The following is a 17564-nucleotide window of genomic DNA, read 5'->3' as shown; positions in this document are numbered from 1 at the left end:
CCGAGGTGGTCGTTGTGCGTGGTTGTTTACTTGTGTTTAATGAGTAAAGAAACCGGACTGATGTCTGTATGGACAGCTGGTTTGTGTCTTTCGTCAGAGACCCCACAGTGCAGGCCCACACACTGGTCACGCCCGAAGGGAAGGGTGTGCATGGAGTTTACCTTGATTCTGATTTTGCAGAAAAATACTTTGACCCATAGATCGCTCAGGAAAAACAGTCGAAATTGGCCGCATAGACATACGATATGTCAGAGCTGAGGAGCTAGCCGGCCCGGGAGTACAGCCTATGGAGAGACAGACAGGTAATCAAAAAGTTTATGATATAATAGTTTTATTATATCATTTTACTGAGGTCATGGGTCATGAGTGAGTGAGTGAGTGAATGTTTTATTTGCAAATTCATGCCCGTAGGCTAATTGCTAAGGTACAAACAGTAGAAAGGGTAACAATGGTAACGAGTGGCTATTCTATGCATGTAACTAAAATTTCTACATACAACATTACTGGGGGTTTGACTTCATCTTTGAAGACAGTGGCTGATGAAAAGTCCCACGTTTTTAATGATTAGTGGGTTTTGTGATTTAAGTAGTAGAAATGTAGTAAAAAAAATATAAAATAAATGTTTTAAGTCGTTCGTATGAAAAGCACTCTTGATGATTGGTATATATGGAAATGACCAAACTTCAAAATCTTCAATATACGAAAAGCAAACATAGAACCTAGAATCACCAAGGAGGTTAAAATCTCCTTGGAATCACATATATAAATAGCGAAAACTTTGTTGAAGTGAAAGTAAAGTGAAATGAAAACCCCCTCGTGCGCCCCGCAAACTGTGCCTCTTGTTTATTTCACTTCCGCAGTTGGAGCGTGGGCGAACTGATTTAAGGTACGGAACCGACCATTTGACACCGTCTTGGTGGTTCTTCACGTTCCTTGTGTGGCTCATAATTCCATAGAACAAGGAGAAATATTTAAAAAATCATTTTTTTCTTTCAATCCCATTGTTTGAAAAGCAGTTTCGCTCATTTTGCGATCTGTGTCGTAGTCTTGAGAAATAAGGAGCACCTCGCCAGAAGAGTTAGTGTACCGTCCCGCAGATAGCGGTGCGGATCCTTGCGTTCTCGGCGTATGAATCACAAAGTCCGCAGGAATGTGAGTTAGAGGCCGCGAAAGAAGCGAGGTCACCAGACAGCAAGTACTCAGGGAAAGAAGTCAGAACGGTTCCCGGTACCAGCCAAGCTCCTGGGACATCGTCTGAACGGGTGCCAAGATCGCTAGGACTCGTTAACTGTCGCCATTGTTGTGCGTTAATCGTCCTATTGTGAGAAAACCTTTTGACAATTGCTCGCGGTTCATCGCTTCTTTTGTCAAGTTTTATTGTTTACATTCAGCCATGTCATGCCCAGAGGGGAAACCGAGGACTTTTTCTGCCCTTTCATGGGCTGTGGTTTGTGCCGTTGTGCTTTTGAACGTGGAGGTTGACGTGGTAGAAGGACTAGAAGCGGGTCCGTATGTGTGGACACCGTCACCGTGGGGGGAGTGCGAGCGCGGCGGGGGAGAGTGCAACCGGGGCCGCCGGGCTGTTTGCCTCCGCGCGGTGGATAACCGCATGGTTCCGCCGTACTACTGCCGTGAACAGGACTCTGAGCTGCCTACTTTAAGCGAGCCGTGTTACAACTGTACCCAGGACTGCGTGCACTCAGTCTGGTCCCCGTGGTCCGACTGTTCTGCGACCTGTGCCCCCGAAGCAACCCGGTACCGTACCCGGCGGGTCCTGGTGCCTGCCCGGGGGGAGGGCGCCCGGCCCTGCGGCCCCTTCTCCGAAGTTGAAGACTGCCCGGACCTCCCCGTGTGCACGGTGGAAATAACAGTCCGCAGCTACACATGGAAGGTCGGACCATGGACAAGTTGTCGTCAGGTGAGATACAAGATCATTCAAGTTACGTAAGTCTTACGATCGTAGTACGGTCGTAGTACGATCGTAAACCGAACGTATTATTGAGGTACGGTAGCCATAAAGTTCATTTGTCTAAATGTTACGGACATGCGGAAAAGCAATGTTCTATATAATTTTAGAATGTCCTTGGGAAAAGTCACTCTTAGATTCTTGTGGGTGGTTGGTTCTGTGACAGCCTGCTTGAAAATTGTACGACATCAAAATCGTATGACAACCAACCACGAATTTGACCTTGCTGTTGGAAAGTGAAAGTAATAAACCTCACAACCACATGAACTTGAGCAGTGTCTAAAACAAGAAATGATTCCTTTACCAGGTCTGGAAAGCTTCGTGCTAAAGCTAAAAATGCAATAGAAAAAAACTGTTTTAGCTGGAAAAACGTAATAATTTGGAAATGTGATCAGAGCAACCATAGAAATAGATAATTTTTTGATACTTTGATTCTTGTTTTTTCACTATAACTTAATGTTCACTGTTTTCATGGTCACCTCTGTACCATGAACTTGTCATCACCGTGATCAAACCTGTTGTTATTATTTACGATTCCTTCACACATCCGTTAGGTAAATCACTTGCTGCCACCATGAAGTTAAAGTTCAGTGAAAATGTCCATTTTCTTTACACCCAGAAATGTTGCTACCGTGAAGATAAAGTGAATTACAGTATCCTAAAAAAGTTAGAGTTGAAAAAAGTAAAATGAGATAAAGCATAGCACTAGTGCAATGCCCACTTTTCACCCAAGCACTTCTCGATGAAGTGTGTTGGGTTCTTTTACCTGCAGAGGTTTGATTCCTATCGTCTGAAGCTAGCCCATGACCCTGGCCGCGGGCCATCCAAAAATGACAATTAACCTGATTTAACACCTCTTCTCTGGCCCTCTGCCTGGGGACTTTGTAAAAGTGGCAACATTTGGACAGCCTCCATGTTAGCAAGTACCATGGCCCCCTGACCTATAGTGTCGTCCACAGTGGGGGTTATTGCCTGAACTTGGCCTTTTTTGGCAGCTGTCTTCTGTCTAGTGACGCCTGCCAATCTCCAAGCAGATGTAGGGTCCGGTTCATGTTTTTGTGACATTTTTTCAGGGCTGTCTCCAAGACCCGTCCCTCCCTCGAAGAAATTTGCTTTTTGGGGCGGACAAAACTTTTCCTCCGTTTTTTCCAAAAATCTGAACTTCATGACATGAAATTGATGAAAATTATTCTTGTAAGCTTAAAATGACAGATTCAACAACAAAAAGGAACAACATGGCTTTCCAAATAATAATTGAGACAGACAGAAATCCAAAGCTGGAGACACTCCGATACAGCTCTGCATTTTGTACATCTTTCTTGTAGTGCCGCGAAGGCTTAAAAATGTGGACTACACCAGTGGAAACGCGTATTCGTGGTGACATAAGATAAACTCACGATGGAGAGGTCACTAAAAATGGTACAAATACGGTATAAAAGAGTGTATAAAACCATGTAGCAAAAGCTTAAAGATTTACGGTAAGTTATACATCCTTCATACATTTTGTACAGGGAATATTCGATGTTGGACATTCTGGAACTGGAAAGTTGTTTACCATGTCCCTAAGCAATAACTTACTAGCAGATGGACATTAACAAAAACCAGAAATCCCCAGCAATTCTCGGGGGCCCTCCCAGAATGTCAAGTTTCTTCCCTGCAAGGCTTTATTTCAATGTTATGTTTAGGGACGAACCATAACAAATTGTGTGTGTGGGGAGGTCAACATCACTGGGAAATCATTTAAACATCGTACAGCAGAGAAAATGTATAATGATGGTAGAGAAAGGCTTGCAAAGAGAATTATGTTTCACAGAAAGGAATAAAAAAGCAAGAGTAAGTCAGGTATGTTTGAGTGTCCTTAAGATGTTCACTAAGTACTTAGATCCTCCAAGGATGTTGTGGCACATTCCTTCTTAGTCTTTAAGCCTTAGGTCAACTTTTAGTGTGCTGTTTAAACCCTGTGAAGTCACAAGGTCGTGTTGGAGTAGCTTGTATAAGAGGCTGTTGTTTATCGATGGCAACCAGGCGCAACTTTTCCTGGGCAGTGTTGGTTTACGTTGGGACACACAGAATGTTGCTGTGCTCTCAGCATAATTGTGAGATCCTTCAAGTTGTGGTTTTGAGAGAAATATGAAGTGTTTTTGATACTAGCTTGAGGTTTATATGTTTGCTATTTAAAGTAGAAAAACTGCTAAAGACGAAACTATCGGGTACCTTAATTCTTGTCAGACCAGAACTTTTTGGTTAAAATAGTACATTCCATACTTTCTGTTAGGTTCTAGCAAATCTATGTCTTGTTTCTACTACAACTAATTCAAGGATCATAATTGATACCTTTTTCAAAAAGTTTCCTCAGAGCAATCATCTGAAGTAAATATGCGTTGTAAAATATAGAATTATCTACCATGTGTATAGGTATTGCTCTAGTTAAAACACTGAATGTCTTAAGTTTCCTCGTCTGTAAGTTTTTGCCAAAGTTTCCAGACATACCTGAAGTATTTTGACGTATTCTTAATCCAAACCACCCTAAAACAGCTGGAGACAGATGTCATAATCTAAAATTAGACACCTATTTTCTTAACCCAAGTGTTGCGGTATGCTGAGGGTCATGGAATCTAAGATTGGGACAACATTTTTGTGCTAAAGTCAGCAAATAAAATGCCCACAAGCAATCTTCAGTTTTCATAGTCTGAGCATTTTCTGAGGATACACCTATTTTCTTAACCCATGCATAACTGCGATATGCCAAGAGGGTCATGGAGTCTAAGATTGAGACAGTGTTTTTGTGCTGAAGTCAGCAAATAAAATGCCAACAAGCAATGTTCAGTTTTCATGATACCGGTAGTCTGACTCTAAGCATTATCTGAGGATGCTTGACCTTGTAGACAAGGTTAACAGTTGCACCTGACCTTGGATTTGTTTGTAAACAGAACGGCCTGATTTAGCTCCAGACCTGAGTCAGCTTTAGTTTCCATTGTTCTCTCCGTGGTTAGCAAGCAAAGATGGAGCCAGCGGTTACTATGGAGGATGGCACCCAGGCTACTTCGCTGAGACTACAGAAATCATTTTCTGCTGACTTGTTTTGTTGGTCTTCCAATGAGGCTTTAGGGAAAAAACGTCCTTGGGTCTTCCAATTAGGAGTGACTAGGAATTTTTAATGTAAAGTTTAGCATATTTTCAGCCCTGGTGGCATTTCCATTCATCAGTGTCACAGGATTAAAGTGTATATTGTGCGTGCAAGAAAGCTTCTAATTGATCAAATTTGATAGCAACCAAAACACAATGATCAGAGTAATAACTTAATTCGAAGATATATCAGCAAAACTGAAGTTCAGTTAAAGACTAATGCTAAAATAAAAGTGAAAGTTGCCAAAAATCAACAAAAATGTCAAAATTTATGTGAATATTCAACACTCAACCAACTCAATAAAAGTTTGAAATGTGAAATCCTTAAAAACCTAGAGTCAATTCCAAGTCACTGAGAGGGTTTTCAAAAAATATTTCTAAGAAGTTTGAACTATTTTAGATAAAAGAATATTTCAATACTCAGTTCAGTTCAAACTCTAAATTAGAAATGAGAGTTTGAATATGTCTTATTCATATATTTGGAAATATTTTGAAATTAGAATTCTAATGAAACACTGTTATTTTTACTGTGTTATAGATCCCATTGTCCGCCAGACCCCAGCAGAGCCCCGATGGCGGCTGTGACAGCGGACTGAGAACACGGGAGGTCGCGTGCATCGACTACGAGGGGAACGCCGTCAGCGACCCCTTCTGTATGGAAGGGAGGAAAGGTTAGTCAATACAGTTGATTACTGAACAAGTCATGCGAGCCTGATAACCATACCATTGGGGGAGCCTTGGTACATGTACCTCTACGGTGCTAGGAGTGTTGCCTGCCTTACGTAACTTTATTAGCACACGCCCGGGGAATTTTATAGAAAGGGCAGCTGGAAAGATAGGCAGACAGAAAGAGACCAATGCAAAGAAGAATTGGGGCTGGCAAAACATCTCGAAGGCCCATTGAGAATGGTTACCAGGCTAGAGTCCTGCATGCCAATTCCCTCACCTTTATTGCTACCATAAACTTAAGAAAGGATGGTTCAATTTGTTGTTTAACACTAACACAGAGGATTTTGGGGAAGCTGTTGTCCAACTGTTTTCCATCAGCATACAGAATTGATTTAATTGTTCATGCCAATACGCTTAGTCACAACTTTTAATGGGTACCATGTTTTCTGTCAGAAGCCCATAGGATCACAGGTAATGCAAGTTCACTTCAAACTGGTGCTAGAGGTCCTGTTGCATGACCTCTGATCTTTCTCTGTGGTGCATCGAAATTGATTTGATGTCTGAAAATAGGCCGTATCAAAATGATTTAGTCTTTCTTAGATTTCTCTGCATTGCATACATATATGCCCTTGGAAATGATCAGTTGAATTTTTGTTGAAAATTGGGGGTGCCAATCTGTGCTTGGTAAAATTCTTGGGGACATACAGTAAATCTTGTAACAGTTGTGGTGGCTTTAATTTTTGCAGTTTTCGCGTCTACCGCAAATGCTTGACACTATATGCTACAATAACATAAATCTTAAAAATTGTGAAAACCTCCTTTTCCTCTAACTGTGAAATAAAAGCACTGCTAAAGTAAATGTATTTACAGTAATATAAAGGTTCATGCCTAAAAAAACTCCTCGTTTGATAACTGATGGCCAATTTTCAAATTGTATACTGTACTAAATATTCCTTGGCAGTGGTTTGGTCTTGTTTTGTTGTTGGTATTTGCAGACAAGGAATTTTCCACATGTGTTTCTGATTGGCATGAAAATAGTGTTGATGTCTTGATCAAGGCTCCAGAGGGGAATAAAAAAAGATCCAAGACAAGAAAGGAGGCTGCGACCATATTGTAATATGGCAGTGTCTGGGAGAGTCACTGAGTAAAAATGCTTGTGGTGGAGTGAGTCATAGTCTTTAAGTCTTTGCAGCTGCAACACTCTCTAGTGCTACTTTCAACACCAGTCACTTTCAATTAGAAAGTTATTTTCTAAATTTCAAGCCATCATGTTGGCAATCTTTCGAGGATCTTTTTAACTGCAGCTGGTTATTTTTCTGTTAAATAAAAAGTAAGTAAGTTTATTTTTGTAAGATTCTAGGAGAAGGTTGAGGGTAAGAGAAATTTTATGAAAATATTCCTCTTTGAATTTTAAAGCTATCATAAGCCCTGAAAGATTGGTAGTCTCCGTACAGATTAAAGAAAGGCAATTTAATTTAATAATTAGTCAGTTGAAACCACCACCTATGTAGCATTATTTCATTTACAGAATTGAAATGGCATGTATGTATGAACAGCTAGAGGCAGCAGTTCAACAGGAAGCTAAAAAGTATTCCATGTAGGCCAGAGTGTATATGTAACTGCAAACAAACAAAAAAAATCATATAAATCCATTTGTAAGTTTATAAGTTACTTTGTTCACAAACAAATACTGGTGACCATCCTGTGAGGTAATGTTGTATCTTTTCTTATCATTTCCTGCAGAAGTCTTGGTAATCCACCATGTCTGCTGGATGTCTACTTGCTTGATAAGTCGACTTCCCAAAGATAAGATTTATGTTTAGGATGCACTAGTCCCGTGTTTGTGTTGCTAAGGACAGTGTTCTAGGAAAAACACAATTGGGAGCAAGGTGGCAGCAAAAAATAACAATAGATATCAGGTGATGGGATTTTCTTTCCAACCTGTCTATTGTCACAGACAGATTGTGAAGTTATAGGCCCTGACACTGGAAAGAATGAAGAGATGAAAATTAAGTGCAAATAGATGTTTAAGAAGTATTGGTAAGAGTTGAATTAGACAATTCTGTAACTGAAGAGAAATTTTGTGTGCCTTTACGTTGTCAGCATCATCGAATTACTCTGAAGAAGAATGATGGATGTCACTTGTATAATGTTGGGAAGTATTCAGTTCGAGAGATAGAATTGTCTTTGAAACTTGGTGTGTTTTGTTTGTAGGGGCGTCAAGACCAGCGAGCTCGGAGGCCTGTGTTCTACCATGTGACTGCAAGGTGTCGGAGTGGGGAGACTGGGGGGAATGTTCTAAAACTTGTCATGACATCGACTCAACAGACGACCAGGATATGGGTACGTAAGTTTGATGAATGATGAACATAGACTAACATAATTCTACCAGGGTACACAACTTGTAAAGATACGTCCAAACATATCTCCAACCCATCTAAACTGTACATTCCTGAGGATGCTGCACTAGAGATCTCTCAAACCCACTGTTTTTTAAAGTGGTGGATGTAAGTAACCCGGCATATTAATGTTACTGGGGATTATATGTGTGTGTGTCTGGGTCTGTCAGTATGTGTGTGCCCATACATGTATGTGGTCTGTTTTAGTGTTTTCCCCAAAAAGATACAGTTTGCATCTTTTGTGATTTATGGACCCTAGGAGATGTTGATGGTCAAGAAACTGCATCATTTAAAAAAACAAATGATGTTGGGGCTCATGACCAAATTTCAAAGGGAATTCAAGATAGATGCTATGGGAGGGGTATCTTCACTCTTTGAACTTTAAGCACACAGGGTCAGAGGATGTTTAGTTTGACGCAGGAGCGTTAGGTCACAGTTTTCTGTTCATGTTAATGTATGCAAATTTGTTACACATACTGCTAATTTAAAAGATCACATCCAATATTGATTATTTTCATGTATACATGTACCATTCAAACATGTTTTACTAACTGGCATTACAAAATCCTGCGTTATTGGCCAACTAAATTGAAAATACATGTAAAAGAAATGTTACTTTATGACAGAATTAAAAACACTGTCTAGTTGTTTTACTTTTTGAATTCTGACAGCCTATCAATTTGCTTGAATGTGTCAATTTCTTTGTATTTCTTTGTAGCTTGTAGAGGATGTTGTGTACTAAGGGCCTCTTTAGACCTACGACATTTTACAGTCGTGCGATCATCGTCCTGGGCGACGTCGCCGGCGATGGTATTTTTTGGCCGTCTAAAGACGATCAAAACAATCGTGCGACGGCAATAAACGGGGAATCCTCGAATTGTCGTGCGACCCCCTCGGACCCAGTCGCACGACATTCAGCGGGGGGCCTGTGGCTGTTTTTTTCTCTTCTAAAGAAGAATCGTCGCCGGCGACGGAAGTGGGTGATATGCTAATAAGCCTACAGCGTGATGTTTCCTGTCCGGGAAGGAAAGTTTCAATCGTTTTCTTTGTAGATATATATATTTGCATGCAGTCAGCAATGGAAACATATTTTTCTCATCCGAAACCGGTTATTCCGGCGCGACGCCCTACTACCAGTGGCTACTTCTCTAGTATGCCCCTATTCCTCGATCCCCGGGACATCCCCGGCGGCGGCCACGAACTCGGGTTAAATCCCGTCCGTCTCTGTACCAGCCTCAATCTCTTTCTTTGTTGAGCACCGTTCTCAACGTCTCATCTACAGGGCAACAGTTGTTGCAAAGTCAGTAAAAGCTTCATCTTTTGCGTGACAAAAACAAGCGGTTCCCCCGCCATTTTGAATTTGAGCGCGTCACACGCACACATCAATGGAATTCTGCGCCGCGCCGGGGGTCCCGTGATATTTCCTGACCGTGTGTCTAAAGAAAACTGTCGCCCACGACGATGATCGCACGACTGTATAACATCGTAGGTCTAAAGCGCACCTTAGTCTTGTGTATTTTGTCGATCTCAATACCCTGAATCTGAAATTTGTTGGCAAATATACAAGGACATCTGTGACTAAGGAAATTAAACATTATGCATCATTTAGTTCTATGTAGGAAGTAACCATTTTGGAATTCAATTATACTTACTGGTACTTTTGATTTTCAGACAGAAAATTGATATTTCTCTTCTATGTAAAAGTGGTAGTGCATTACATGTAGATCAAAAGTTTTATGTAAGGAAGATCTAGCAGTAATAGCTGTCATCATGCGGTAAAGATGAATAGGTTGAATGCTTTTTCAGTAGCTAGTAGTGCAATGCGGCTTTGCTACAGCTCGCATGTTAAGCCAAGCACACCAAGTCACCCCTACTCTTCTCGATAAGTGTGTTGTGTTCTTTACGTAGAAAGGTTTGCCGCTTGAGGCTAATGCCTGAACTTGCACAGAGCCGCCGGCTTTACGTCACCATCCAAAACGATGCATGTAATACCTTACAACATGCCCGAGCTGGGGCCAACCCTAGGATCGAATTCCGGGCCAGGGATCCATGGAATTTGATCCATGTGACCAAGCAGGGGGGGGGGTGGCGTTACAGCTTGTGCCATGGGGACATGGTGTCAGTAATGACCGTCAGTGTCATGCAGGGATCCCGCAAGAAATATTTCTGTATGAAGCAATTTCTGCCTGGGGGTCAACCAGGGCTTTTACCAGCTTCAAGAATTTTGTCAGTTGCGTCACGAAAATTCTTCAGCCATCCCTGACAGGCAAAAGTTCGTACATTCCGTTCTGGAAAATATTATAATTTGATCAAGCCGTACCACGAATACCAATATCCCAGCTCGGATATGTTGTAAGGCGTTGTATTCGTCCTTTCAGATGGTGACGTAAAGCTGGCATCCCCGTGTATGAGGGAGCTTCAGGCGTAAGCCTCAGGCCTCAAACCCCTGTATGTAATGTAAAAGAACCCAACACACGTATCGAGAAGAGCAGGGGTGACCCGTAATGCTTGCCTAAAAACGTGAGCCATGCTGGCTGACTGTATTTCACATATAGCCCTGAGATTATACTCAAGGTCCCTTCAGGGATGTGGGTCACATTTCATAACAAAAATTTATACCTGGTAGAATTTTTTTGTAAAATCCAATGCCTGAAGTAAGAAATAGACTTGGAGCATGCAAATAAATCCCAAGGGTCAGTCCATGAATATAGCACATCAAAACATCTGGTGATATAAGTACCTTTCCCTACATGTGGCAGGCCATGCTTTATTTGTTGTGCTCCAGTGTGGCCTGTGTGCCTGTCAGTCAAGCTGTTGTGTCAGTAAACAGCAGCCATAAGGGATTTCTTTTACAACACTTCATCCTGCCTGTAAGCAGGCAACAGTGACCAGGGCTGTCTGTCTCGGGACGGAAATTTGCTTGTTGGGACGGACAAAAGTTTCACTCCATCCATCCTGAAAATCTGAACTTCTTGACATTTGAAGAATTGAAGAAATGTATTTTCGTAAGCTTGAAATGACAGATTTAAGAAGGAAAATTAGCAACATGGGCTCCCAAATAATGAGTGGGACGGAATTAAATTTAAAGCTGGAGACAGCCCTAGGACAGTCTTATGGTTTAAATATCCTAAACTGGAGGAGGCTGGGCTTTTTTTTATCGTAGCAGGTTTTACTAGCAAATGCAGGTACATTCCAGCAGGGCTAAGGTTGGATGCAGGGATTCATTTGTTTATTGAGATTTATTTGATTTGTGGAAGGATTGACATAACAGGTGACTTTCACCTTTTCAAGATGTCAACCCAGACCCCCATTCTTTTAGATAAGTGTGGTGGGTTCTTTTACGTTGTTCTTGAGGCGTGGCTCTTCTCAGGGACCTCTGGGATGGTAGCTGGGTGGAATGAACCACTACTAAGGAAAACACTAAGCTGCCCCCAGGGTATGAAATTGATGCACTTGTCATCAGAAATGCAGGGGCACAGGTTGTACAGTGTATACAGGTGATTCAGCACAAAGAAGGCCAAAGAAGTAGATGTAGTTCACTCATAAATTCCCCCCTTTGTTAAATTTTTTATGAATGCCTCTATAGATGCTGGGAAACAATGTTGCCTAGAAGTAAGGACAATCTTTTCATTGAAAATGCTCTTGATCAGTACCTTAAGCCCCTGTAACACATTTTGATCATGGTTGGTATGGGAGTTTAAGTCATCAGCGAGGTCATCTATGGCTGGGAGTTGGTTGCCAAGGTTTCCTACTGATCTTAAGACTTCTGTGCCAGCCGACTATGAATTTTGAAAAATCAAAGTCGGGAAAGTCATATTCTTCTTAGATGCAATCAGAGGAGCGAAACTGGAGCTAGGATAGGATGGATTCCAGGCTACCTCAAACTAAGCCCCTACTTTGTTAGAGAAGTTGGGGAGCAAAGACTGGTGGCCATGGGAACATCACCAACTGGATTTGGGGTTAAACGGAGGCTTTGGGGGTCCTCACCAAAAATGTGGGGGGGGGGGGGGGGAAGGAGGGAAAAGTCACTTTTCACTCGTTGGGTCCAGGTAAAATGGGGTAAGGACCTATAAAAAGTGGAAGATCCCGATTGTGTGACAGGGGCTTTACGTACTAGTAGATTGAAGGTGTGAGCTTTGAACCTTAAATGTTGATCATTCTTCTTAAGTTCTTACTGAAAGTGAAATAAAACAAACCAAACCAAACCAAAGAAAACCAAACCATTAACCAAACCTATGACTCAGACAGATGATGTTTGCTTGTTTCTTTTTAATCTTTCCTGACTGCTTAGTGAGTTGCCTATTAGTCAAGTTCTTCCTGTTTCTTACTAATCTTAGATGCCCCAGAAGCAGGTACATGTATGTAAGGCAAACCTGCCCATCCCTCACTGTATAAACTTCCTGTACTTTTGCTGTGTTCGTTATCTTGCTGTTTGTTATCTCCTTTAAAAACAGTCATTTCCTGTGAGCTAAAGTGCTGGAAAAGTTTGATTCACTTCATAAGTCACCAGATCTAGTAGATAAGAAGAAATTTAGTTCTGAAACTTTCCACAATTCTCCCAAATTCTTAAATGTTTGTTATAAGATTCCCAGCTATGATGATGATCTGGCCATGTTATAGATACATTTCTATGCTTTAAAAAACTTCAACAGTATAAGAAGTCTTTAAGGCCAAACTGTATGTCGTATACATTTGAGATGAAAGCTAGAGTATCAAAGTCTTATTATTAGGAATTCAGTAAGAATTCAGTTATAGTTATCACAAATGTGGGACAAGAATTAAGGGGTTAACTTGTTTAGCAGTGAAAAGATAAGAAGTTTACCAAAAGGAATAAAGCACAAAGAGACAGAATATGAGGGAAAAAGGGTTTGTATTTTTAAAACTTTAATCATGTTTATATGGACTGAAATTTGATATCTGTTTTTTAGGACTGCAAACGAGAACCCGAACGGTGGTGAGGCTGCCCTTGAACGGAGGCCTTCCCTGCCCGTCTCTTTCCGAGCAGGCACATTGTAATGTCTCCGCACTGCCACCCTGCCCAGTCTACAGGTAAAGTGAAGACCATATTGGCAGAAAAGGTCTCATTCATGAGTTTTTTCAGGCTTACATGTTATAATAAGTGTTTGAAGCTATAGAAAATGCACCAATGTTATTCATTTTATGTTGAGAACATTTACCCTAGATCATGTAAAAAATTGCCAGCAGTTTCACTACATACAATCTCTTTTTATAGCAATTACAAACTGCACTTAGCTACACCCCCAAAAAGGCACTTTTCCAGCTGAAAGCGCAGGACCACATCACCTATACAATGCCAGGCTGTGCACGTCCAACCTCGAGCATGGCTGCCAAACTTTACCTGCTAATTTCTTCAGTTACAAACAAGCTTTTATCAGTTTGATGCTTGAGATCAGTCCGGCTGGCTAAAAGGGAATTTCCCACCGATATTGACACACGTTCATGCAGCCGTTCATTTTTTTGGGTATGGATTCTTTTAGGGTACCCACTCGGAGTAATACAGGAATGAGACCAAAAGTCACCTTGACACTAAGGGCTCTAGCAAGCTTGACATTTTGTTCTGAAATCACAATTCCCATTGACAGAAACATGCTATGCAAAGAATGATTTGTGCTGTGTTTTTGTTTTGTTTTGCATAACTGGAGAACCACCTTTAGGTGTAAAACACAATTTGTTTTACATTATACGAGCTGCATAAGGCCTGACTGAAAGGTTTGATCCAATCACGCCTGGATGGACACCTACTCTTTTTGATAAGTGCGATGGGTTCTTTAATGTGCTCGAGTCGAGATGGGGCTGTCCTCAAACACAGGGCCTCCAGATTTACCTTTTGTACATTCAATCTGGGAGGATGTCCCTAACCAAAGATAGGTACTCAGTTTCACCAAGTCAGTGAGGAAATAGGTGTTAAGTGCTTTTCCCAATGGCACATCGTTAGGGCCTCCTTGGGATTCGAACCCAGAAACTTTAGATTCTGGTTTAGATTGTGAAGATTAAGGAAAACATCAATGCTTGGGTAGAGAATACCGAAACTTGAATCACTTCAGTGGAATGTCTTAGACTTTCCACATTTTCTCCAACATGCAGTTAAGTCTCTTGTGGCTTCAGTAGTCTAAACCATGGTTGGTGTACTTCCTGTATTAAAGCCAGTCAAACTGTAGCAAAACAGTTCTTAACCCTCCCCTTACTACAGACAAGTTTACTCTCCAAAGTTGAAGTGGTTAAAGCTGTCAGTAGGGGGAGGGTTAAGTATGTTTTCATCATTACAAGAGCAATTCAGCTCTTTGGGTACCCCAGATATGTGACTGTGATTTGGCACATGATGTTCTGAAATGTTGCCAACATTTTTTATAAGGGTTGACCACAATCAATTTTAAGGGGTGTTGTTGTAAGAGTTTATCTTATTTGACCTTTTCTCAAAATATTTACAAAGTTGGAGAGATCCCAGTTAAGGTAAAGGTTGTTTTTCGTGGACTTCGGTAACAGAAAATAAAACTGCTTCCTTGTAAATGATGTTAAAAACTGAAAGAATTGTGAAATATTACAAAAAGCTGAAGAGTAGCTTGTGGCACAATGGCAGGGTGTTTGGCCCAGAACCCAGAGGTCCTGGGTTTGAATCTCCTGACGTACTCCCGTTGACATTGTGCCCACTCAGGTGAAATTGAGTAACCTATCTTTGGTTGGGACATCCCTCGGATAGGACTTTCAATGGAGGTGCTGTGTTTGAGGAGAAACCCACCTCGGTATTGAAAAAGAACCCACCACACAAAAAGAGTAGGGGTCTTTCCTGGTGTAAATGGATCAAATAAATCTGTCCTGAAATGCAGCTTGTACTCTTCAGTACAAACCAGTTTACTGAGTATACAATACAAAAAAACAAACAAAGTACAAACAAAAGTAAAGGAGACAGTGTCAGCATGTTTTTGTTGATTTGTCCCTCGTAAATGCTAGATTTTATGATACGTGTACAGTCAAACCTGCCCAAGGCGACCATCCGGCGGACCGAGCAAAAACGGTCGCGATGGGCAGGTGGTCGCCATGAAGAGGATTCCACTCACATGTTTCCAGGGCGAGGTTTTCAAATACAGTACGTAAATGGATGGAAAATTATGTGAATTTAGACAGCATGACCCCACCAGGCTCAATTCTCATTGACAGAAAGATCACACAAAAATTACATTTTCCGTTATCGTTGTAATAATTGTATAACGCTACATCGTGTTCAAATTTTCGTCATAATTTTGTGTACAAAACAATGGTTGCCTCGATGATCTCGCAGCGCCTTCCCGCATTCACACGTTACATTAAATAGTACACACACACACACACACACTCATCATCGAAGTTTTAAGGCCTAAGACAAATCCCTAGAAAACACCTGCTGACCCAAGCCTTTTTTGGGGCGCCGAACGCTGGATAAAAGGGTCCAAAAGTTTTCGATCTGAAACAGAACGGTGTGATTTCGTCACGCCGTGCCGCCAAGCTATGAAATGTATGAGTCAGTGCAGCAGAACGCACAGCGTCCAATAAAGGTTTGCGAGATTCATGGAAATAAAAAGAAAATAAGAAAATTAATTTTCATCAATAACTAGAGTATTTGTAAATGTTCATACACAAAAGCATCGTGTTTTAGAAAGGTCAGCGGTACGCCAAATCCGGGCTACGCCAAATCCAAGATGGCGTCGGGACCAAGGAACAACATTTATCGCCCAATGTTTTGCCCGCCGCGAAGTCATTTTTCGGCGGAATTTAGTAAGACACAGACACATTTTTGTTGAAAATACAAGAAATAGATAATAGTCTCTGTGAAATCTGACTTTTTGACGCCATGTACGACGTATTCGTTTTGAAAATTGAGTTTAAACCGAACTGAGTTTTTCGGTAAACTATAAGATAACGATAGGCACAACAACATCACAAACATTTGTCTTTACAATTTGTTTATGAAGGGGGAACGTTTTTATTAAAACACTTCATGGAGGAATTGATGCTATAACATTGCTATTTCATATATTTTTGTCCTTATTTTTGTCCTTCAAAGTCTTAAAAACATTTCCGTGAAATCCGACAACAAAATGGTCCGATGTCACCACACACTTGAGAAATTAGGCGGCCGCCATGGGCAGGGATTGTACTCTGTGCTGGTCCCAATTCGTGGCGGTCGCGGTCGCGTTGGACAGGTGGTCGCCTTGGGCAGGCAGCTTAATGCTTGTGCCTATGGAGAAAATTTTCGGGACCGAGAAAAAGCGGTCGCCATGGCCAGTGTGGTCGCGTTGAAAAGGTGGGTCACCTAGGCAGGTTTGACTGTACTTGCCTTACCACCCAACGTGATCATTAATAGTTTGTCCCTGAAAACAGATGCTTTACATCAGGCTGCAAATGCATGGTTGGGGGAGTGACAGTGAAGGAGGGACTCTTGTAGGGGGGATGTAGGGGGGATTGAAAGATGGCTGATAGGATGGTAACATAAGGAATAAAGAAAACACGGCTAGGTCTTCAGGGAAAGTCACTGTCTTTCTGACAAAATTCAGAGCAAGGAGCTGTCTTCTTGGTAAATGACTATGTCAGCAATTTTTTGATTGATGATGATATGAAGGAAATTCTTGTGCAAATTCTGAGTAGTGTTGTAGTATTACAATGTAGGTCATGTCAGATGAGCATTTCCAGGTTACTGTGACCTATGGATACTTGTTTTAACATTCTTTAAACCAAAGTATTATACTATCCGGATATCCCTTGGTGTTTGATTTGACTGCTGCACTAGAGATCTCTCAAACACACTGTTTTTCAAAGTGGTGGATTTATGTAACCTGGATTAATTTTAATAGAGGTTACATAATTCTCTGACTTACACCATGTGCTGGTTCCTCCTAAGTGAAGTTGGAAATGAAAATGACAAATCATCTTCTTGTTTGTTTTCAGCTGGCACAGGGAGGCCTGGGGGGGAGTGTTTGCTGGATGAGGAGACGGAGGAGTGTGTGGGGCTGGATGGCAGGTCAGGCAGGTGTGGTGTACAGAGGACGGCGACCAGGACAACAGACCTGTCAACAGCGCTCTCTGTCTACAAGGGTGAGGATTTTACTTCTCCACTACTGCCTAGTGCAGTTAAACCTGAATTCAGCGAACCAGATCAAGGGACTGAAAAAGAAATAGTTGCTGAGGACAGGGTTTGTGCTGATTATGTAAAGACTGTAAGGAACTGTTTTAATTATATTCCCCTTCCAGTGGGAAGGGGGATATACTGTTTTTGCTTGCTCTTCTTCTTCTTCTTCTTCTTCTTCTTCTTCTTCTTCTTCTTCTTCTTCTTCTTCTTCTTCTTCTTCTTCTTCTTCTTCTTCTTCTTCTTCTCTTCTTCTTCTTCTTCTTCTTAACATCACTATGTATAG

At 41.4% G+C, this 17564-nt stretch overlaps 1 protein-coding gene across 1 annotated transcript; it reads left to right on the top strand.

The window, feature by feature from the left end:
* Positions 1 to 1075: 1075 nt before the first annotated feature.
* On the top strand, positions 1076 to 17266 carry LOC136422142 (thrombospondin type-1 domain-containing protein 7A-like). The gene is made up of 5 exons (XM_066409789.1): positions 1076 to 1918; positions 5631 to 5763; positions 7976 to 8104; positions 13089 to 13209; positions 17101 to 17266. The coding sequence occupies exons 1-5, from the start codon at positions 1394 to 1396 to the stop codon at positions 17138 to 17140; spliced, it is 948 nt and encodes a 315-aa protein (XP_066265886.1). The 5' UTR covers positions 1076 to 1393; the 3' UTR covers positions 17141 to 17266.
* Positions 17267 to 17564: the final 298 nt, after the last annotated feature.

The sequence above is a fragment of the Branchiostoma lanceolatum genome, chromosome 16 (genome assembly GCF_035083965.1).
Source record: "Branchiostoma lanceolatum isolate klBraLanc5 chromosome 16, klBraLanc5.hap2, whole genome shotgun sequence".
Lineage (NCBI taxonomy): Eukaryota > Metazoa > Chordata > Leptocardii > Amphioxiformes > Branchiostomatidae > Branchiostoma > Branchiostoma lanceolatum.
The sequence above is the reverse complement of the archived record's forward strand: the minus strand, read 5'-3'. Positions and strand labels throughout refer to the sequence as shown.